Source organism: Arachis hypogaea, chromosome 15 (genome assembly GCF_003086295.3).
Source record: "Arachis hypogaea cultivar Tifrunner chromosome 15, arahy.Tifrunner.gnm2.J5K5, whole genome shotgun sequence".
NCBI classification, from domain to species: Eukaryota; Viridiplantae; Streptophyta; class Magnoliopsida; order Fabales; family Fabaceae; genus Arachis; species Arachis hypogaea.
Genome location: NC_092050.1, coordinates 152,737,175 through 152,759,945, shown reverse-complemented (window position 1 = coordinate 152,759,945; position 22,771 = coordinate 152,737,175). Strand labels below are relative to the sequence as shown.

The 22,771-nt window shown below is 31.2% G+C and overlaps 1 protein-coding gene across 1 annotated transcript; it reads right to left on the bottom strand.

Moving 5' to 3' along the window:
* Positions 1-12,925: 12,925 nt before the first annotated feature.
* Positions 12,926-14,510, bottom strand: LOC112749279 (alkane hydroxylase MAH1-like). Its single transcript, XM_025797541.2, has one exon. It carries the CDS (start codon positions 14,474-14,476, stop codon positions 12,926-12,928), a length of 1,551 nt encoding a protein of 516 aa, XP_025653326.2. The 5' UTR covers positions 14,477-14,510.
* Between the last annotated feature and the right edge of the window lie 8,261 nt (positions 14,511-22,771).

Here is a 22,771-nt window from a genome sequence, read left to right as displayed (position 1 = left end):
TTGAGTTTTAATCCAAATTAATTGTGAGCAACAAGCAAATGCGGATATATATTTAGCTTCAGCCGTGGATAAAGCAACAGTGGCTTGCTTTTTGCTTAACCACATATTTAGGAAGTTTCCAAGAAAGTAACATATTCCCGAAGTGCTTCTTCTATCCACACGATCTCCCACATAATCTGCATCATAATACCCAACTACACCAAACTCATTAGATTTAGGATACCACAAGCCAAGGTCACATGTGCCTTTTATATATCTAATGATTCTCTTAACGGCTGAAAGATGCGATTCCTTAGGGTGAGATTGAAATCTAGAGTATACACCCACACTTTGAACAATGTCTGGTCTAGAGGATGTAAGATACATAAGAGATTCTATCATTCCTCTATACCTTGTTTCATCAACATCTTTGCCATTCTCATCCTTGTCAAGTTTAGTATTTGGATGCATGGGAGTACCCATTGGTTTGGAGTTTTATATACCAAAATTCTTAATTAATTCCTTAGCATATTTTCCTTGGTGAATGAAATACCACTAGGAGTTTGTTTGATTTGAAGTCCAAGAAAGAATGTTAATTCTCCCATCAAACTCATTTCAAACTCACTAGTCATTAGTTTTCCAAACTCTTCACACAATGATTCATTTGCCGATCCAAACACAATATCATCCACATAAACTTGGACAGGTAATATGTCATCATTAGATTCCTTTATGAATAGAGTAGTATCGGTGGTGCCCCTTTGAAACTCATTTGCAACAAGAAGGCACTAAGCCTTTCATACCAAGCTCTTGGAGCTTGCCTAAGACCATAAAGGGCCTTTGAGAGTTAAAAAACATGATTAGAAAAATTTTTGTTTTTAAAATCGGGGGGTTGTGTCATAAATACTTCTCTATCAATATATTCATTTAAAAAAACACATTTAACATCCATTTGGAATATTTTAAAACCCTTGTGGGCAGTATAAGTAAGAAACAACCGAATTGCTTCCATTCTTGCCACCGGGGCAAATGACTCATCAAAGTCAATGTCTTCCTCTTAATCGTAACCTTGGGCTTACTAATCTAGCCTTGTTACAAACAACACTACCATCCTCACCCAATTTATTTTTGAAAATCTACTTGGTACTGGTTATCTTTTTACCATTTGTGTGTGGTACAAGTGTCCAAATCTCATTCTTTTCAAATTGATTTAGCTCTTCTTCCATGACCTTCACCCAAGAGAGATCTTCAAGAGCTTGTTTCACATTTAGAGGTTCTAATTGGGATAAGAAAGCAACATTGTTAGCCTCCACTTGCTTCTTGCTTGAGGATCTAGTGGTTACACCTTGTGAAGGGTCTCCAATTATGAATTCATGAGGATAATTCTTTAAGAACTTCCATTCACGTGGCTTTTGAGATGAGGCTTCAGTTTGACCTTGACAAGATTCTGATGAGTTCACTATTTTGGATTCTTTGACCTGGTCAGGAGACAAAATGAAAATGTCTCCTTCATTTTGAGGAGCATTTTCTGGACTGACGTTTTCCACAGCTGGAACAGATTTGGGATTTGCTTGATTTTCTTAAGGACTTGCTTCTGTTTCACTTCCTGCATCATCATCTAAAATAGCACTAGGTATGGAGTTAGCATCACAAAAAGATACATGTATGGACTCTTTAATGGTTCTATGTTCTTTAGGGTAAACTCTATAAGCTTTGCTAGTGGTTGAATACCCAACAAACATACCTTCATAAGATTTTGGATCAAATTTTCTAAGATTTTCTTTGTTGTTAAGTACAAAACATTTGCATCCAAAAATATGAAAGTACTTAAGATTAGGGGGAGTTCCTTTCCATAGCTCATAGGGGGTTTTTTTCAAACCTTTTCTAATGATGGTTCTATTTAGAATGTAACAAGCTGTGTTTATAGCTTCGCCTCACAAAAATTTTGGAACATCATTTTCACAAAGCATTGCCCTAGTCATTTCTTGAATACTTCTATTTCTTCTTTCAACAACCCCATTTTGTTGAGGTGTTCTAGGATATGAAAAATTGTGTGCAATTCCAAATTCATCACAAAAGCTTTCAAAATCTTGATTTTCAAATTCCTTTCCATGATCACTTCTTATGTGGGCAATTTTCAAACCTTTTTCGTGTTGAATCTTTTTACAAAGAGAAGAAAAGGCATAGAAAGCATCATTTTTATGAGCTAAGAAAAGAACCCATCCATATCTAGAATAATCATCAGCCGCCACCAAACCATAGTGTTTTCCTCCCGAACTTTGAGTTCTAGTGGGCCAAAAAGATCAATATGCAACATTTCTAATGGCCTTTTAGTAGAAATTTCATCTTTGAGCTTAAAAGAAGATTTTGTTTGTTTGCCTAATTGACAAGCTTCACAAACAATATCTTTGTCAAATTTAATATTTGGAATTCTTCTAACCAAATTTTTTTTAACAAGTTTAGAAATTTGGTACATACTAGCATGTCCCAATTTCTTATGCCAAAGCCATTTTTTAGATTTTATAGATGTAAAACATGTTACTTTTTGATCTTTTAAGTCCTCTAGAGTAAGTCCATACACATTGTTGCATCTTTTTGCCTCAAACAAAACATCATCAGATTTCTCACAAATAACTAAGCAATCTAATTTTCTAAATATAACCAAATATCCAAGATCACACAATTGGCTAATGCTTAGTAGGTTATGTTTCAATCCATCAACAAGTAAAATATCATTTATGAAAGAAGAAAGGTTCTTACCAACTTTACCTATGGCCACTATCTTTCCTTTACCATTATCACCGAAAGTTACAAAGCCTCTATCATACTCGTCAAGCTTGATGAAGAATGTAGACTTGTCGGTCATATGCCTAGAGCATCCACTATCCATGTACCACATATTATTTTTTCTCTTGGATGCTAGGCAACCCTACAAAAGATACTCAAGTGGCCTTAGGTATCCAAATCTTTTTGGATCCTTTAATTTTAAACCATCTTCTTTGGACAAGACCATTGTAGTTGCCTACTATCTTGTACACTTTGTCTCCAATTATTTTCTCACTTATGAAACATTGAATAGGAAAATGTCCATTCCGATTGCATAATCTACAAAATCTTTTAGGCTACTGTTTTTTAAAATTTGTTGAGTTTTGAAATCTTATGTCATCTGAAGTGGAAGCCATATTAGAAAAAGGGGATTTTTCAATAAACATTTCAGATTTTTTGTGAAAACCCAAATGTGCTTTATCATAAAGAGGTTTTTGACTAACCAAAAGTTGATTCGAATTTTCATAACTTTGAGCAAAGTTAGCTAGGTCCTCTTTTAGACTTTTTACCTCTTTGTGCAATCTTTTATTTTCTTCAAAACAGTTTAAATATGCAATCACAGAGTGCTGTTTCTCACAGCCTTTAAGCTCAGCTTTTAACTGCTTATTTTCTTCAACAAGATCAACAGCGGTTTCACCTTCCCTTAATTTTCGTTCAAGAAGCATCTGAGTTTTTCAGTGAGATGATCGATCATAAGATGAAGGTCTTCAGTAGAAGGTTCAATGAAAATTACCTCATTGGTTTGGTCGGCCATGAGACAGGTTTGGGACTTAGTTTCTGATTCGTCCTCTTCCTCAGAGTCGTTCTCCAAGTCTTCCCAAGACACCATGAGTCCCTTCTTCTTTTTCCTTTTTGGCTTGTCTTCTTTTTCAGTTTTGGACAGTCAAACTTATAGTGTCCAGCTTCTCTGCAGTTGTGGCAAATGACCTTGCTTAAATCCCTCTTTGGTTTTCTTGAACTGCCTCCTCTATTTCGTTCCTTCATCTTCATCATTTTCCTGAATTTCTTAGCAAACAAAACAAACTCATCAAATAAATTATCACCAGATTCATCATCCAGAGATTCATTGACTGATTTGAGAGCAATTCCTTTCTTTTTGTATCTTTTTTCAAATAAGTGGTTTCAAAAGCAAGTACATTTTCTCTCATATCATCATAGGTCAATTCATCTAAGCTACTGCTCTCAGTTATTACTATAGCCTTAGTTTTTCACTCTTTGGAGAGACTTCTCAAAACTTTCCTCACTAGCACATGTTCTGGGTGAGTGATTCCCATAGCATCCAAGCCATTTATGATGACGTTGAATTGTTCAAACACTTCATCAATTGTTTCTCCTTCCTTCATAGAAAATGTAACACCCTAATTAGCCTAAGCCTTATTTCGCGTCGTAAAGCAAAGGTTAATAAGAGATTACGACAGTTCTAAGCTCATACATAATATATATATATATATATATATATATATATATATATAGAATAGTATAATCTAGAAGCCCGATGAAGGATATAGCTCAAAAATAGGATTTAAAAGCACAAACGTACTATCGAAGCTTCTAACTTAAAGTACAAGCTATAGATGTAATATAACAAAAGATAGGAGTATAATATCATAATAATCTAGCCACGGCTCGCGGAGTTTAAGCCGGATAGCCATATACAGACTATACAGAAAATAGACAATAAAACTAACTTATACAAGTTTTTCTCTCTCAAAACAAGCCTCTAGACCAAAAACAAAAGTACAAAAGTGAGAGATATATAATAGGATAAACCAAAAAGACTTCAAGAGTAATAGGATCCTCCGCTTCTGTCACCATCCAAGCAACTCACCGAGGTGGGTTGCGACTTGCATCTGAAAAATACAACAGAAATATGGTATGAGAACCGGAGGTTCTCAGTATGGTAACAATGCTCAGTGATGTAGGATATAAGACCCCGGGACGCCAAAGGCAATCCTAGACTTCATATCCATCACAAGATTCAATCTTAAAGCACACTAAAATAATAAAGCATAACTATATAAATCTTAACACAAATAAACAGGGTACTCTATCTTAAGGGATTTCTATTCTAACCAAACACCACTATCCCACAGCCTTCACCAACCTATCCTCCATGCGATCCCATCGCCACCGCCTTCCGAACCTCCTCAATCCCAGTAGAAATCACAATTAATTACAATGCAAGTAAAACACAAGTAGAAGTATATAAGGCAAGTAATTCAAGTAAGCAAATAGGCATGTTATTCAATTAGGCATACAATTACAAGTCGACAAAGCAAATAAACAGATAGAAAATGCACATGATGAATGCCTGTGCTACTGGCTGTGATATCATATTGTCGGTTCAACTGCTAACTGGTGCGGAATTTATAACCACAAACTAACCGGCAAGTGCACCGAGTCGTACCAAGTAGTACCTCAAGTGAATGAGGGTCGATCCCATGAGGATTGATGGACTAAGCAATAATGGTTGATTAATTTACTTAGTTAGACAAGTAGAAAATGATGTTTTAAGAGTTCAAACGCATTAACAGTAAATTTAGAAAATTAATAAAGCAAGCAGTAAACAGGTTGTGAAATATGTATGGAGAAACAGATAAGATTTCAAAGTTATCTATTTTCCGGATTGACTTTTCTTACTAACTATTTTAATCATGCAAGATTTAATTCATGGCAAACTATATGTGACTAAACCCTAATTTCTTAGACCTATTTAGTCTCCTCTAAAATTCATCAACCACCAATTCCTTGGTCACTTAATTCCAATTAGAGGGTAAAGTTCAATTCTAGTTTATATGCCACAAAAACCCTAATTACCCAAATATAAGAGGATTATATGTCACGTATCCCATTAAGTCCAGATAATTAGAAGTTTAGGAGAAATTGTTTTCAAGTTGTTGTTCAAGTAAAGAACGTTTCCAAGTTATACAAGAACTCAATTAGAAAAAGGGTCATACTTCCGTTCGACCCAAATTCATAAGATAAAGAATGAAAACAATTCTTGAAATAGAAATCAGTACATGAATTAAAATAGGAAAATAATAGTATCAATCTATACAATAGACAGAGCTCCTAACCTTAACAGTGGAGGTTTAGTTGCTCATGGTTCAAAGAGAAAATAAGGATTCTAAAAACCTGTAAATTGTGGAATGAGGTAGAAGAGAAGAGATGAGCCCGAAGGGCTGATTCCTTTTCCTTTTATATCTAATCCTAATTAATGTAAATTATATTTTCTAAAACTAAATAATATCTTTTCCTATTTTTAAATAAAATAAAGTTTAATCAGAATTTAATTAAACACTCGTGCAATCCTTGATTTGGTGCTAGGACCACTTGCTAAATTGACGAACTGGCGCCTAAGTTGGAGTGGAGCATGCCTAACTTCGGTATAGCAACATGAATTGGAGTTTAGTTGAGTGATGCTGCGCCTAACTTGGGCTTTAGTGTGCCTAACTTGAAGTGGGCAGAACCAATCTTGCGTGTTGTTGTTGTGCATTGCGCCTAACTTGAAATTTCTCAAGTTAGGCGCAGCCTTGGCAGAGTTGATGGAAAAAAAAGTATAGACTATTATATATCGTTGGAAAGCTCTGAAAGTTAGCTTTCCAACGCCACTAAAGTCAAGTCCATTGAACTTCTGTAGCTCGAGTTATTCATGTTTGAGTGCAGAGAGGTCAGGGTTGACAACATCATTCGCTTCCTTCTCTTTTTCTACAGAAACTCCATCAAATCCATCAGAATGCTACCTAAAATAAATAGAATTGCACACGACTCAAAGTAGCATCCATAGTAGCTAAAAGATAATTAATTCTTGATTAAACTCAACAAATTAAATGCAAATTCACTAGGAAAAGATAGGAAAGATGCTCACGCATCACCAACCCGACACATCTCCATGGAGATGTCGCCCTTCAGAATCATCATTAGGAACCCCCGAGATATAGTGCTCAGATCACTGTCCAGGGTTTTGTGCTTGCACACTCTATAGATCCGAAGGGATGCGAGCGGGATACTCTTGCCACAGACCTCACATCTTAATGCAAGCGGGACGAACCACCGCCTTTATGCCGCCGCCGCTACCTCGACAGGCGGGATCCAACCCCGTCCCTGCCAGGCGCATAGCGTATCAACAAATCTCAGTACAAATCAGTACTTCAGTGGTTTTCAGAAAACATTTTCAGTATACATGGATCCATCATCTAATTCAAAGTCCTCGACTTATCTCAATCACTGTCAATTCACATTTCAGGTCCGAACTCAACAGTTCATCATTTCTCATTTCACATACAGTCTACCTTCACACACCATCAAAGCATCCTCAGTACACCCGAAACCTAATCCTCCGTTTTCTAATTTTTCCAAAATAACGTCAACTAAATCTCTAAAATTCTTTCCTATGTTCTCATACCCAAAATTATGTCCAAAAGCCTTAAAATTGTGTCATAGAAACTTACAATCTTGTCGGGAAGGTGAAATAGTTGAAAACAAAACTTAAATTTGAGAAACAGGACGTGTGCGTACGCACAGGCGTGTGCGCGCGCACGTCTAGAAGAAGTTTTAAAACTTGTGTGTACGCATAGGTGTGTATACGCACTGGTACAAAATTCACAAGTCTGTTCGCTCGCACAAGCTGTGCTAGCGCCCTCAATAGACTGACCTCCCCAACGTGTGCGTGTGCAAGCTATGCTAGCGCTGCAAACAGCACACCCTTCCCTGCCTGTGCATGCGCACAGATCTATGTGTATGCACAGGTTTAAAATCTTGCAGGGTTGTGCATGCGCACAAGGCTGTGCGTGCGCACATACCAGAAATCACAAAATTCTGCAACTTTGCATAATTTCAGATTTTAACACCAATCTTTGTTTGATCATAACTTTCTCTTCAAAATTCCAAATTTTACAAACTTTATATCGTTTCGAAGAGTTTTCAATAAGCTTTGTTTATAAACCAATTTCAACAAATTTTGAAAACCAAGGCGAAAGTTATGATCAGACAAAGTTCACCAAAAACCTATTTTTACCCAATATCACTATTTACTCATTTTCATAGCTCAAACCGACCAAAACCAAATAGAACCATTCCAAACTCCATTTTTCATCAAAACCTACATTTTACAACATTTTGAACCATTCTTACCACATTTTCCTTCACATATTATTCTCAACCTCAACATCACATATATCACATATTCACTAATCCTCATTATATCACTATCAATTTTCATCATCAACTCAACCATGATTCATATTAATAATCAACAACATTCATTCATCCAAATTCATCATATCTCAACTTCATCACTTAACCACAACAACAACATCAATTCATTATACATCATCAACCCAAACAATCATCAACAACATATAATTTCCAAACCTATCTTATGTGTCACTAGCTTAAGTGTCCATGAATATTATATACTACATAGAGAAAACCGAAACCATACCTTGGCTGATTTCCAATATGCTCAAACACCAAAATTGATTCCAATCAAGCTTCCACTAAGCTCCAAACCATCAAAGCCAAACCAAAAGCCACCACCAACTCCAAAAACAAGCTTCATACATACAACATAACCATACATCAATAACTAAAGTCCATACTATACCAAACCACAAGGATAAATAGGTTCCTTACCTTATCCAACGAGATTAGGGGTAGAATCCATCAATTATCCGCTACTAGAGATCACCAAAACAAGCAAAACTACAAAATCTACTCAAAGCCATAACCTCAAAAACGCAGAAATCTAGGGCACAAAACTGGGGCTTGAGCTTCGAGTTCTTATCAGGTTTGCTTAGATAGAAACGTAGAGCTCGACGAGAGCTTCACGTGGCCGCAAACAGCTCGTCAATCGGAGCTCCGTAGCTCAAGTTATGGCTCCCGGAAGGTGGAGGTGAATAGTAAAACCCCACCCTCACCTCTCTTCTCTCTCAAATCTGGTTGGTGTGTGTGTGTGGCTAAAGGGTTCATTAATGAACCCTTATATATGTTGGACTTGGGCCCGGTCCAACCCGTTAGCATTTTTAGCCCGTTCGGTCCAACTTTGGGCCAAACCTTAAACACTAACGCCTGGCTTTTCATTTCTAATACTTTTCTAAGGCTTTCAACTGTTTTCACTTTTTCTTGCGCAGCAATACCGGGCAGACTTGAACCAGTTCAACTGCCGGTTCGTGATTTTTCACGGTTTTTTGCAGAAAACACATTTTCTGACTCAGAAAAACCTACTGAGTCCAAAAATTATATTTAAATTCCCAAATTCTCATCCTAATTTTTCGAAATCTAATTTGGGCATTTAAATGATTTTATTCGTGAAAACTCCGGTTCTTACAGAGAACATTTCATATTCTTTGCTCAGCATGTCTATTCTGGTCCGATTGACTAGAGTGGTTCCTTCATGAGTAACTTGAAGCTTGTCCCCGATTTCTTTTGCTGTTTTGCATCTAGATACCCTTCAAAATTCCTCGAAGCTGATAGCATAATTAAGCAAGTTGACAGCTTTAGTGTTGAGCTCCATTTTCTTTCTGTCTTCATCATTCCACTCGGCTACGGTCTTTGAAGTGACCACACCATCTGCTCTGGTTTTGGTTAGGATTTGGGGATCATTCAGAATGATATGCCAGATGTTAAAATCTATAGATTGAACAAATATCTTCATTCTTTCCTTCCAGTAGCTGTAGTTCTTTCCATTGAAGAATGGGGGTCTGTTGCTTGATTGCCCTTCTTCCAGAGTATAGGACGCCAAATTTGAACCACTATTGTTTGCCATAAGAGACTTTCCTCCAAGTTGCAAAGCTTGATCTCTTTGAAACCAAGCTCTGATACCAATTGATGGTTATCAGTGGCTAAGAGAATGGGAGGTTGAATCTTAGCTACCCCTTTTTTGCTGAATATTACTTTTTCTTTCTCAAGAAAACTTAGGAGATATTTTCACTTTTGTCTCGTGATCAATTGAGAGATATTTTTGCTTTTGTCTCCTGAGTAGCAGAAATAGAAAAGTAGTAGAGAAGAAGAAATAACACCCAGATGTATCCTAGGTGTAATGTAGCCTACATCCAGTCTCCATCACAATAATGATTGAATTTTACTATTTTAAACAGATTACAAACACCAATTATTTTTCTAAGATCTACCCAATCCTATCTGGAGCAAATCCAGATTCTAAACCCAATCTGAATTTTACTAGACCTCAATCTTGCTTTGAACTGCAAAGTGCTAACCCAACTTGCAAGGGAATCCCCATAGGATCATGACACAAAACAGAAAGATGTACAAAGAACCTTTGAGACATCTTATGGCTTTTTCTCACTGTTTAACTCACTGTCTTTTTTCTCTCATTGGCTTTTTTCATCATGTTTGCCTTTTATAATGAGACTCAAACAGATCAAAACTAAGAAAAAGAAATTACTTAATGTACTACATGAAGGAGAAGAACTCTAACAGTTTGGGTAGCTATGAGAGTGAACTTTGTGCTTTTCACTTACTCTCCTTACTTTCAACCCTTGGTCGTTCATCCTTAATATAGAAGGGTGAATCTTCCAAGGTTGAAATTTGTTCAACCTTCACACTTTCTTTTTTCTCCAACATCAAAGTAGCAGCGGTTTCAACAGAGAGGAGAGAGAGAACCGAGGTTGTTGCATGCATGCTCACCTCTTCTCTCTCATCATTTTTCTTCAAGCTTCTTCAATCTTGACCATTGAGCTTGACTTTGGCCCCAAGTTTTGATATTGAGCGTTGATGTGCTTCTGACCCAAGATGGCTTCACGTTCTCCATTGTTGCTTCATCCATGCATGAGAACTTGAAACTTTCTTCTTCGTTCCTCGTTGAAGCACAAAAGAGGAAATAAACTTTTGTTGTGCTTTGACCAAGATATATTTGCTTCTTGACCGAAGCCTTTTTCCTTTCTTTGATTTGGCAATAATCTTTTTGCCTTTCTTTATCCTTTCCTTTGTGCATTTCATTTTTCTTCTTTCTTCTTCTTTGAATGAGTGATATGACCAAAGTAAGTGAGAGAAGAGAGAGAAAAACTTTCTGTGGAAGCCTCAAGGAAATTAAATTGAATTGAATTTCAATTTTCAATTACCAAGAATGATAGAATCCGTATGAAGCTTGTCAACTCTTGGGTTTCTTTCTTTAATTCATCCAAGCTTGCTTTTTTGGGCTGCTTTACCTTTTGGGTTTGGTTTCTTTTATTTCTTAATGCCAATGTTTAGCCACTGATTTGAATCAATTTTGTTCAAGACTGAATTTGTTTATGAATTTTAAACATTTATCTCTTGGGCCAACTTATTTCATTTTATTTCCTGCACACTTGATCAAATATATCAAACAAACAATTGGTGATATTTTGATAAATATTTAATTAATATTTTAATAATATTTAATCATCATTTTTAATATTTATTTTCAAATTTAACAATATGTATATAACTTTATCAATTTGTGTATAAATTTTATATAATATGTTGTATAAATTATATTGATTTATGCATGTAAGCGTATATAAAAAATTAATAAAATATAAAATATTTAGTGTATTATTAGTTAAATCTTAATTAAAAGTTGTTAATCTTTTAGAATTTATATTTGTATTTATTTAATTTGCAATCCACTGCGTCTTATTGTGTGAGAAAATAATACCAAAAAAAAGTAGAGAAAAAAGCTAAATAAGCAAATATATAGAAAATAACGGTGAAAAATATTTTTTTGATATTCTTAAAAATTCTATACATATATTTTATACAGTAATCAAATTTTATTTTATTTAATATTTACTAATTATTATAATAATTAATAAATAAAATAAATTTTAATTTATTTTTAATTAATTTTTTTGTTATCAAATATTTTTGTATTGTATTATATATAGAGAGAGAGCATGCGCACCAAACGGATTATAGGCAAAGAGTGAGAAATTTCTTTTTTCTTTTTTTTTTTTTACTAAAGATAAGGGACTCGAACCCGCAACTTTTTACTTGAGTATGTGAAAACTATGTCATTTGAGCTATAACTCATTGGCAAAGAGCGAGAAATTTCAATACCACATCAAATTACAATTTGCATCCAATAAAATACAAACACATTCACTGTCCAATAATATTTTATAACATATTCAACATAATTATTTTATTCTTGTAAGTATCTAATAATTCGCTATTTTATTTATTAAATATATAAAATAACACAACAAATATAAAATTAAATACCTTAAACTCAAACTAAGATTTCGATTTTAAGTCTTTATATATATATATATATATATATATATATATATATATATATATATGTGGTGAACTCTACTATATCCTCTCTAAAATTAAGAGTAAATTATTTCTTGTGATATATACAGTAATTATTGATAAATTATTTTTTCATTAAAACTCCAAGATTCACGTTATCTTCTCTTTTCTTTATGTTTCTCTTAAAATTTAATAACAGTGTCATTTTCATTATCTCCACCAAATACATCTCTTCCCTAATTTAAAAAAAAAAAAACTAATGCATTGGTGGGAGCATATTAAACTATTATATTGTTACAAAAAATATTAAATTATTATTCAGATAACAATAAGACAAAATAGAATAAGTATTTTAATATTCACATTCGGCTCAAATATTAATTAATTATTTTATTATTCATGCCATTAATTACCTATAAGAATTTTATTTATGGTGCAAATTTATATCTGTCGTACAAACCTATACCCTCTTGTTTTTCTCCGAACGTAATATCTTCTAATACGAAAAAAATCTTAAAAAGAAGAGAGCTGAAAAATTGATAGTTGTACTCGTTGAAATTGGAGATTAAAAACGTAAGAACAAGTTCAAAATCCTAACTTAATTGATTGGAAATGGTGATTCGATTTAAAAGGAATTAGAATTTTAAAATTGAAAAAGAAGAAGTGTATTTGGTGGAATGATGAAAATGACATTCTTATCAAGTATCAAGAGAAACATAGCATCAATTAAAAAGGAAAGAGAAGATAACGTGGATCTTGAAACTCTAGTAGAAAGATAATTATCAATAATCACTGTATATATCACAAGGGGTAATTTACCCTTTATTTTAGAGAAGGTACGGTAGAATTCACCTATATATATATATATATATAATAGAAAAATCTATTTAAATGAATCAATGTTTTCTCTTTTTGTTATCTTAACCTTCAAACCATTCTTCATTAGAAGCGCAATTGAAAGGCTTGGGATAACTCGAGGATGATCCTCCACCAAATGTACACAATAGTGGCGCAAAATAGCAGATGTAACCATCTTCATTTGAATGAAAGACATATCCTTACCCAAACAAGTCCTTGGTCCTGCATTAAAACTAATAAACTTGTAAGAAGGCACATGAATTATTCCTCCTTTTTCAGATATCCATCTCTCTGGCTTGAACTCCAAGCAATCCTTCCCCCAAATTTCTTCACTTCTCCCCATTGCGTAGAAAGAAAATATAATATTTGTATCCGAATCCACATGATGTCCACTTGGAAGCACATCAGCTTTCATAGGCTGCTTGCGCTCCAGAGGTATTGGAGGGAAAAGTCTTAAAACTTCACACAAAGCGCCGTGGAGATAAACTAGCTTCTTGGCATCCACCATGCCTAAAATTCTGTACTGTTCTCCGTCATTAGCGCCAAAAACTTCTCGAATTTCTTCAAGAATCTTAGCTTCCACTAACGGATGCGTAGCGACGAGCCAAAAGAACCAGGTAAGAGCCGAAGCAATTGTATCTTTTCCGGCTACAAAAAGATTGAATGCTGAATCTCTTAAGAACTTTTCGTCGCGTCGCGCTTCGTCTCTTGTAACCACCTCAAGCAAGCTATCAAATTGATGAAGAACACTTTCATCAACTTGATGATTATTATTAGTTTCTCTTTCGCTTAGTTCTTCAAGCTTAGATGCTATAAGAGTGCATAGAAAATTGTCAAAAACTCTGCATGCTTTCGCCATCTTCTTCTCTTCGCCGATTTGAAGCCATTCTTGAAGCTTCCAAACACTTCTCGGCACTCCGTGTCGGTAAAGAATGCATTCTTGGATTTGGTCGAAAGCCTTCTTAGCTTCAACAACAGGGAATTCAATTGAAAGGGAATTGGGATCAAACCCTAACCCTAACGAGCTTATATTATCAAATGTGAATCTACAAAAGAGATCTTGCAGGTCCACCGTAGTCTCTTCACAAAGATTTGATAATATCGGAAGCAAGCTATTTTGAAGTTTCTTCTGAATAGTTTTCTCTAACAAAACCTCGAAGCTTTTGTGTTTGAACAAAGAATGGAACAAAGACCTCATGTCCTTCCATTTTTCTGAATCCGCGGCGACAATACCGTCGCCAAAAGCGGCGAAAACCTCGCGAAAATCGGCCCCTTTTACATAATCTTCGAACCTTTTGCTTAGTATATGGTGCGCGTTCATGGGATCTCTAGTTACCAAATAGTTCATTTTGGTAAACCAAGGTCCCATGAACTCCGCAGTACCGCCTTGTTTGTTGATGGTGTGCGCCAAGAAGTCATGGATTTGGAAGAAGTTCCAAAGAAGTTGCGGTAACATGCCAAGGATTGGCCAATCGTTGGAGAGTGGAGTTTTGCAACGCCGTCTTCTGCCGTGATGAACAAGGTATAGGATTGATGCAATTATTGTTATTATGGCTGGATAGAAAAACATGGCCATGGAAAATTTTATTTGAATTATTATATTGTATGAAACTTTTGATACAGTGGTAGTTTCATAAATGTCAAGACATACAAACCTATATTTATACTGGAACAGTGCCATACCGGATTTGACACTAGTCCTTCATTTGGTAACAACAATAACAACAACGATACCAATTAGGTAAAAATTGGCTCGGTTAATTTTATATGAAATTGATAATTAAAAATAAAGTAGAAATTCAGATGCAGTCGACTTCACATGAAATTGATAGTTGAGAGCTGTTAGATGATTTGACTGATTTGACTAAATTTTTATCTAACGGCTCTCAGTTATTAACTTCACGTAAAATCGACTGCACCTGAATTTTTACCTAATAATTAAATAAAAATTTAATTAAATATATTAAATTATTTAATAATTTTTAATTATAAATCTTATATAAATATATCTACGTGCACATGTTTGCCTACTAATAATGCGAGGACAACTACTTCATCTTAAGGAAATTCTACTATGATTGGTTCCTAATTTTTTTATTTAGTACACTTTTATAAGATATATAAATATTTGAAAAAAGAGATATTAATACAATTATTGAAATTTGATAGCATTAGAATATAAACAAATGAGTTTGTAAATTTGAATTCAGTATTTTAAATACAAAAATATTTAGAGCCATAGTTTGAGAGTTAGAGGTACTCATAACTTGTTATTTTTTGCTTTTGTTTGTATTTATTAATTATCACTGAAATAAATATATAACAATATTAAATATAATAAATATATAATTATAAATATTTTATATATAAAATTATAGATGTTAAAGTAATTAAATAAAATAATTTTAAATTATTCTCTGACGAATGTTCCATATATAACTACTATTTTGTAGTTGCTTTTGTGTTTATAAAGCCAGTTAATAAATTTGAATGAATAAACACTACATATTATACAATCCATAATAATATTGTGTTTTAAATTTAATAAATCATATTAATATCTAAAAAACAAACAAAATCTAATACCTGTTGGGACGCTAATACATACAATGGTAATAAACATGAGATTATTAATTAACATACTAACATAGTGATGATATATAGTTACATTTTAGAAGTCGAAAAAAGTTTAATAACCACATATATATAAATAATAAGAAAAAATATAGATAAACAACTCCTAACCAGTTAATTTTAAATAACTGTAATTAATAATTATTAATTTTATATTTTTTAAAAATAAAATTTGAATAATCACTAGTATAGAGTGCAATTCAAAAACGCTTATTATTGATTTGTTGTTGGGTAAATTTTTATTGATTACCTAATAGAATTGAAATAAGAAGGAAAAGTATTTATTACATAACTTTTCCTATATTTAAAAGGATAACCTATAAAAATATTTCTAAATGATTTTAATGCTAACAAAACTATCTCTAAAAAACTAAAACGACAAAAAAATTAAATTTAAAAAGTGACAAAAATAGAAAGAAATTTTTAATAATGACAAATGATTTTTATATTTGATAAATCACTTGTGTATTTAATCAAAAAATCTTTATAAAAATATTTGAATATTTATTTAAAAATACATAAAAAAAAAAGCAAAATTCGATAATCAGATTTTTGTTTTCTTTTTTAGTAATGATGATAGATATATAATTATTTTTTTTTAGTCAACATTAGTGAATTTTTATTTTTTAAATTATTTTATTTATTATATAACTTAAATCATAAATTTTTAATCTAAAATTCTAAATGGTAAATTTAAATGCTAAAATCGACTAATGTTAACAAACAAAACATTAATCTCTTATACTTTGTCTCTTTTTTATAATATTTTCAGTCATTTATAAAAAAAGAAAAAATCACAAAAATGTTTTACTCTGACATAAAATTACTAAATTTAAAAAAAAATATTTTTTTCTAGGCATATAATAAATTATTGCATGCAAAAAGTAAGATTTAAACCTCCGACACTTACTTAAACGGACTAGTAAATTAACCATTAAACCAATCAAATTTGATTACATAAAAAAATTTAGATTATGCTAGGTAACCAATAACTTTTTTGAACAACAACCAATCAAATCACAATATGAACTGTAGTAAAATGAACATCCAATATATCTATTGTTCACATTGTTTAGTATTTTCATTATCTACTTATACTTTTTCAAAAAATTTATAATGAATATGGAGCTTATTTTGGCGGTTACCAGCCTAAATTTCATCTTACCCCACAATATTTAAAACTTGTTGGTAGAAAAATTAAATTGCTACATGCTTAGTTAGCTTGGATTGGTCCATTTCTTTTACCCCCTTAACTCTCTCATATGATTTGGCGAGTTGACCTCCAACTGCCGTTTCATATTTTCCCATGCAAATGCATGCCACTTCACTCCCACTTAATTCCATGTCTCTTTATTTCTCTACTTGTTGGATTCTCACTTTTTTTAAGATTGACCTACATATCTATTAGATAATACTATTTATTTGAAAATAAAAAATATTGTTTTAAAATAATTATCTATTTCAAAAGAAAATATTATTTTAATTTTTTGCTAATAATATTCTTAATGTAACTATAGTAATTGAATAGTGTTTAATTATATGATTTTTTATTCAAAAATAATTTCATCTACTTATGAAAATTTATTTAAAAATCGTTTTAAACGAAAAGAGAAAAAAAAAAGAAATAATAAATAAATGAGACTAAAGAAGAATAAATAAGACATGTTCATGCAATTAATGCGTCCCATATCTAGGCATTTCACACTTCTCAATTCTCATGCCTAGCTATCACAAAATTTTGAGTGGAAGAGATTAAAGAAAATTAAAAGATGTCAGAGAAGATTTTAATCCGACATACACTTAATAAATTTCTAACTACTATATATCTTTCCCTAATTATATGCGATGACATGAACTACACATCACCCTTTATATGTACATACCCATATCACCCTTTTATATTGCACGATATAAAGACATAGATTTGGGTTGATTTAGTAACTAACTGAGTTTGTCGATTTTATTTTTTAAAAATACATACTAAAATTATAAATTAAAATTTTTTTATTAAAAATATAACAAATTTATATTTTTAATGTATTTATTTTATATTTATTAAAAAAAATTAAAATATTTTATTTAATAATAATAATCTTATCATGTATTTTAAGGGCATACTAGTAGTTTGAATTTTATTTTATATATATAATAATTTATTAATTAATAAAAATTTGTTAAATAAAATTTAAATTTATGACAGATTAATTTATTAAATAAAAAATATTGTGAAAAACTAAAAAAAAAAGTGTTGGCTGAATTAGGAAAGATTGGCGGAAGACTTTTTGGCTCAAGTGCAAACAATGATAATAATTAATGTAGGGTAAACAAAACCAAATAATGATAGTGTGTGTCCAAAGGCTATATATATGCGTGTGTTGTAGACCTACTTAATATATGAAGCAACAAGAGAGTGAGCATTTAATGTAAGTATTTATATATAGAGTACTGTCACACATATATAAGTCATACAAGTTAATTTTAATTCAATAAATTTTATTTATATAACATGTGCGTAAAAATTATGTTGTTTTTCTTTGTATCTTATGTTTTTCTTTTTTTTTTTCTCTTCTTTTTTTTCTTCTTATTTTTTGTGTTTTTTCTTCTTTTTCTTCACGTGTTTTATCTTTATCGTCATTTTTTTTATTACTGTTGTTGTTTTTATATTTTTTTTCTTCTCCTCTTTCTATTAATTTGCAACGCTATGTATTTTTTTTTTCTTCCCAAGAAAATTATAAGAATATAAAATAAGAAGATGAAGAAGAAGCAGCAAAAGATGAGGAGGATGAAGAGGAAGAGTTTTGAATTATGCAGAACTTATCAGCACATATACACTGAAAATTCTTAAACAATACACTCAAATATCTTCGTATTACATCCAAATATTTTCGTGTTACACCCAACTTTGCTGCAAATACAGAAAAATATTTTCTCTAATGCTACATTTTTTTCTTCTTTTTTTTCTTATTTTTTTCTTTCTTTTAGTTGAATAAATGTAGGTTCATCATCTTCCAAGTAATTTTGCAACATTATGTGTTTCTTTTTTTTCTTTGTTTGATTTTTTTGTTTTTATTCTTGTTAAGAGAGTAAAACAAAAAGAAACTTGAGAAGGTAAAACAAAAAGGAAAAGATGAATAAGAAAAAAAAGAAGAAGAAGATAGTGATGATGATGGAAAAAAGAAGAAGAAGAAGCAGAAGATGAGGAGGAGGAGGAGGAAGAAGCATTCTGAATTATGCAGAACTTCTCAGCACACATACACCAAAAATTCTTAAATAATACACTCAAATATCTTCATGTTACACCCAAATATCTTCGTGTTACATCCAAATTTGCTGCAAATACAGAAAAATATTTTCTCTAATGCAAAATTTTTACATTACATTCAATTCAAACCATCAACGATTTTTACAAACAAAAATATTATTCACCTACAGAATCATAAACTACTAACAAAAACATTAACTAGAATCGAATCACATCTCAGCCACTTGATTGGATTCAAAACAATAATCAATTTCGTTCTAATTCAATTGACAATCTGAACTTGAATTATTTATTATCTTCAACAACGAGATAACTAATGATGAAAGAGAAGGAGAAAAAGGAAGGAGGAGAAGAAATTTCAATGAAAAAAGGAGGAGGAGGAGGAGGAGGAGGAGGAGGAGGAGGAGGAGGAGGAGGAGGAGGAGGAGGTGGTGGTGGTGGTGGTGACAACGATAATAAAAGAGAAAAATAACGAAGAAGAAGAAAAACATGCAGTAACGGCACGAAGAAAAATATGCGCGCATGAATATAAATAATTTGTATAGGCTTGTATCGAAAAATGACTTGTATGTAGAGAATAATACTTATATATATGTTTGTAACAAAATTTTAAAGGTATATTTATATATAATGTTCAATTTATTTGAATTTTGAAATAAAAAGCAAATGTAACTTTTGGGATAATTATTTAAATAAAACGAATGAGTAACAAAATTATCCAATTGTCCTAAATTAAATTTCGTTACATATTTATCGTGTGTGTGTATACATATATCGTAGTATATGAATGGATATTATGCTTGTTCATAAGCCCACTTAAATACAACGATTTATTAATACAAATTTGTATAAAAAAAAATACTACTATCATGGATTTTCCAATGATTTATAAAAGAGAATCATAAAACCCAAAAAAGTGCCAAGATTTATTAGGAAAATATAATGGAGCAGACATCAAATCATGGTACATTCGAAAGATTTAGCATGATTGTATAAAAAAAAAGTAAAACTTGAAATCATCTTCTGATGTGATTTTTTCAGACATTTTTATTTCTAAAATTTAGTCATTTTACATCAAGTAATTTTTTTGTGAATAATAATTAAAAAAAAAGTCAAAAAATAAATTTTGTTTTGATTTTTTGTATGAATTTTTTTAATTATTATTCAAATATTCTCATACAAATTCAAATCAAATGTACAAGTTATTTGATAAATATAAAATTTATTTGTCACTTATAAAAAAATATAGTTTTAATTATTTTTATCATATTTTTGAATCATTCAAAAATTTATTTACTGTTAGTAATAGAAATTTCCAAAGGAAAAAAGGACCAAAAGTGAAAAAAAAAATGACACCACTAAATCTTGGTACATATTTTTCTAGGTTTTACATTTTTTTCTACACAAATGAACATACTAAATCGTTATTGGAGTGTACCATGATTTAGTATCTACTTCACTCTCCTAAATCTTGGTACATCCTTGGGTTTTATGACTTTTTTATAAATTCTTGGCAAAGCCGAAGGCTTAGTACTGTATTTTCATGCAAATTCGTGTTAGTAAATCATTGTATTTTAATGGTTTTATGAATAAACGTAATACCTAACAATATACCACGATTTTATGAAAAAAGAGGACAAATATATAATAAAATTTAGTTAAGGACAATTGAATAAACTTATTTTCTCATTCTTTTAAGTAAATTAATCCTAATTTTTGTGAAGAATATTGATGTTTAAAAATGTTAGCTGAATATCTTAATTTTTTATGTTCTATTAAAAAACTAAACACATTGAAATGTGGATAAGCTAAGTGACAAGAGAAGGTGACGAAATCGCTACCTATTTTTATTAAGAATGAAATGGTTGATATATTTACAAATTTATTAGCTCATGTTTTATTCAAATGTGAAAATTCACATGTAGTTGTCTTTACGTGAAATTCATAATTAAAAATTATTAGATGATAATATAGTCAAACTTGTTAAATCATCTAACGGTATAAAATATTAATTTCACATAAAGACAACTACATGTGAATTTACATCTTATTTAAAATATGTAATACTTATCATATACGTGTAGCATAGAATGAAGAAAGGTGCCATCTATCATTATCAAAAAATGAAAAAAAATGTTTTTCTCTTCTCTATTGATATCTCTCTGTTCTTAGTGTTCATCTTAAAGAATTTCTTTTCAACTTCTTACAACCTTAATTTTCGTAATAAAAATATTATTTGTACATTAAAATTAGCATGTAGTTGTTTTGGCAAACATAGTGCCAACTTGAGGACTTGTTTAAATATGAGTTTAGAAAGACAAATATCTATGACTATTTAGTTAAGTTTAGCCATTCTTTACCTTTTGGATCTATTTTGTCTTTAACTCTTTACCTAAAAAGTATTTGAAAAAAAAAATACCCGTTGATAAAATAGAAGTTACTCTCTTTAAAATAGTTATTATTGTCTAATTTCTTTTGGACTCTTGTCATATTGCTAATAAAAAAGAAAAACAAAAAAGGATTATAACATTTCAAATATTGTGAACCGTAGAGCATCTATCTTAAAGTTTCAAAAATGAACAACGTGGGACAAAAATAGTTAGTGTCATAATTCATATCACACTGTCACAAAGGATCGGAAGACCTGAATTATTTGTATATATATATATATATATATAGAACAATGTGGAATAATAAAAATAAAAGGAAAGCAAGGTCTATTGAGAAAAAAAAATGGCCCAATCATACATGTTTAATTTTTAAATAAATAACTGCTTTAAAATTTAAAAGAAAAAGAGCTTGTCCCATGAGTGCATTATTGAATAAAAAAAATAATATATAAAAAAAAACTCTCTTGGTAAACGAACTTGTCTACGAGAAAGTGCAAAACAAGGGTCAAAAGAAATGGCGAGAATCATAATAGATATAAAGTCATTATATTTTGATTAGATAGATGAATAATATTAAGTACAATAATTGTTGAAGATTTCACAAATGAGAACACCTGAAGTATATCCCTAAAGTAATAACAACGAAAGCAGAAGCTATTGGATTCGATACACAAATATATTTTGGATAACGAACCTTTTCTTTCTTTTCTTTTTTTTTTTTAATTTCTCACCTCAATTAGCCATGCAATCATTCCGTTATGGCGTTAACTATGTACTATGCCATTGCTTTAACAATATAATTTTATTTCCATAATTATATATTTATATACATGTTTTTCATATTTTTATATATTGAATTATTTTTAATTTATATTCACATCATATAATTAAATGTTTATTTTTTATATTTTGATAAAATATAATAAATAATAAATATATAAATAAAACTACACTTATACAGCGTAAAATAGGTAGTCATCAGTGTAAGAGTGTACTAAGCAAGGTTGGGTAAAGTAAAAAATCACTAATACGTAATACTTATTTTATTGCCATCCTTAATAAATAATAATAGGGTTTAGATTAATCCGATTCGACCTAACTAAAGTTTATATAGGGAATAGAAATCTTCTAATGAAGATTTTTTCTATTTTAAATAATATTCGAACCCAAAATTACTAAAGAACTAAAATATTTTTCACACTGGCGAATTATGAGTTGCTTTAATAATTATTAATGTGCTAAATAAAAGAGAACTAGAGAAAGATTATTGTATAACCTTTTAATTTCGCGGAAAAGATAGAGAATATCCAAACTAAATAAACCAGGATAGTGTATCCTATAATTTTTTAAGGAGAATGTCATACCTCAAATAATATCACGTAGATGGAAACTCAGGTGCAGTCGACTTCACGTGAAGTTGATACCTGAGAGCCGTTAAATAATTTGGCTGATTTGACTAATTTTTCATCTAACGACTCTCAGGTATCAACTTCACGTGAAATCGACCTGAGTTTTTGCCTATCACGTACATTACATGTATTGCTATATTCTTTTGGTTTATCAGGTGAATCTTATGATTGCTTCT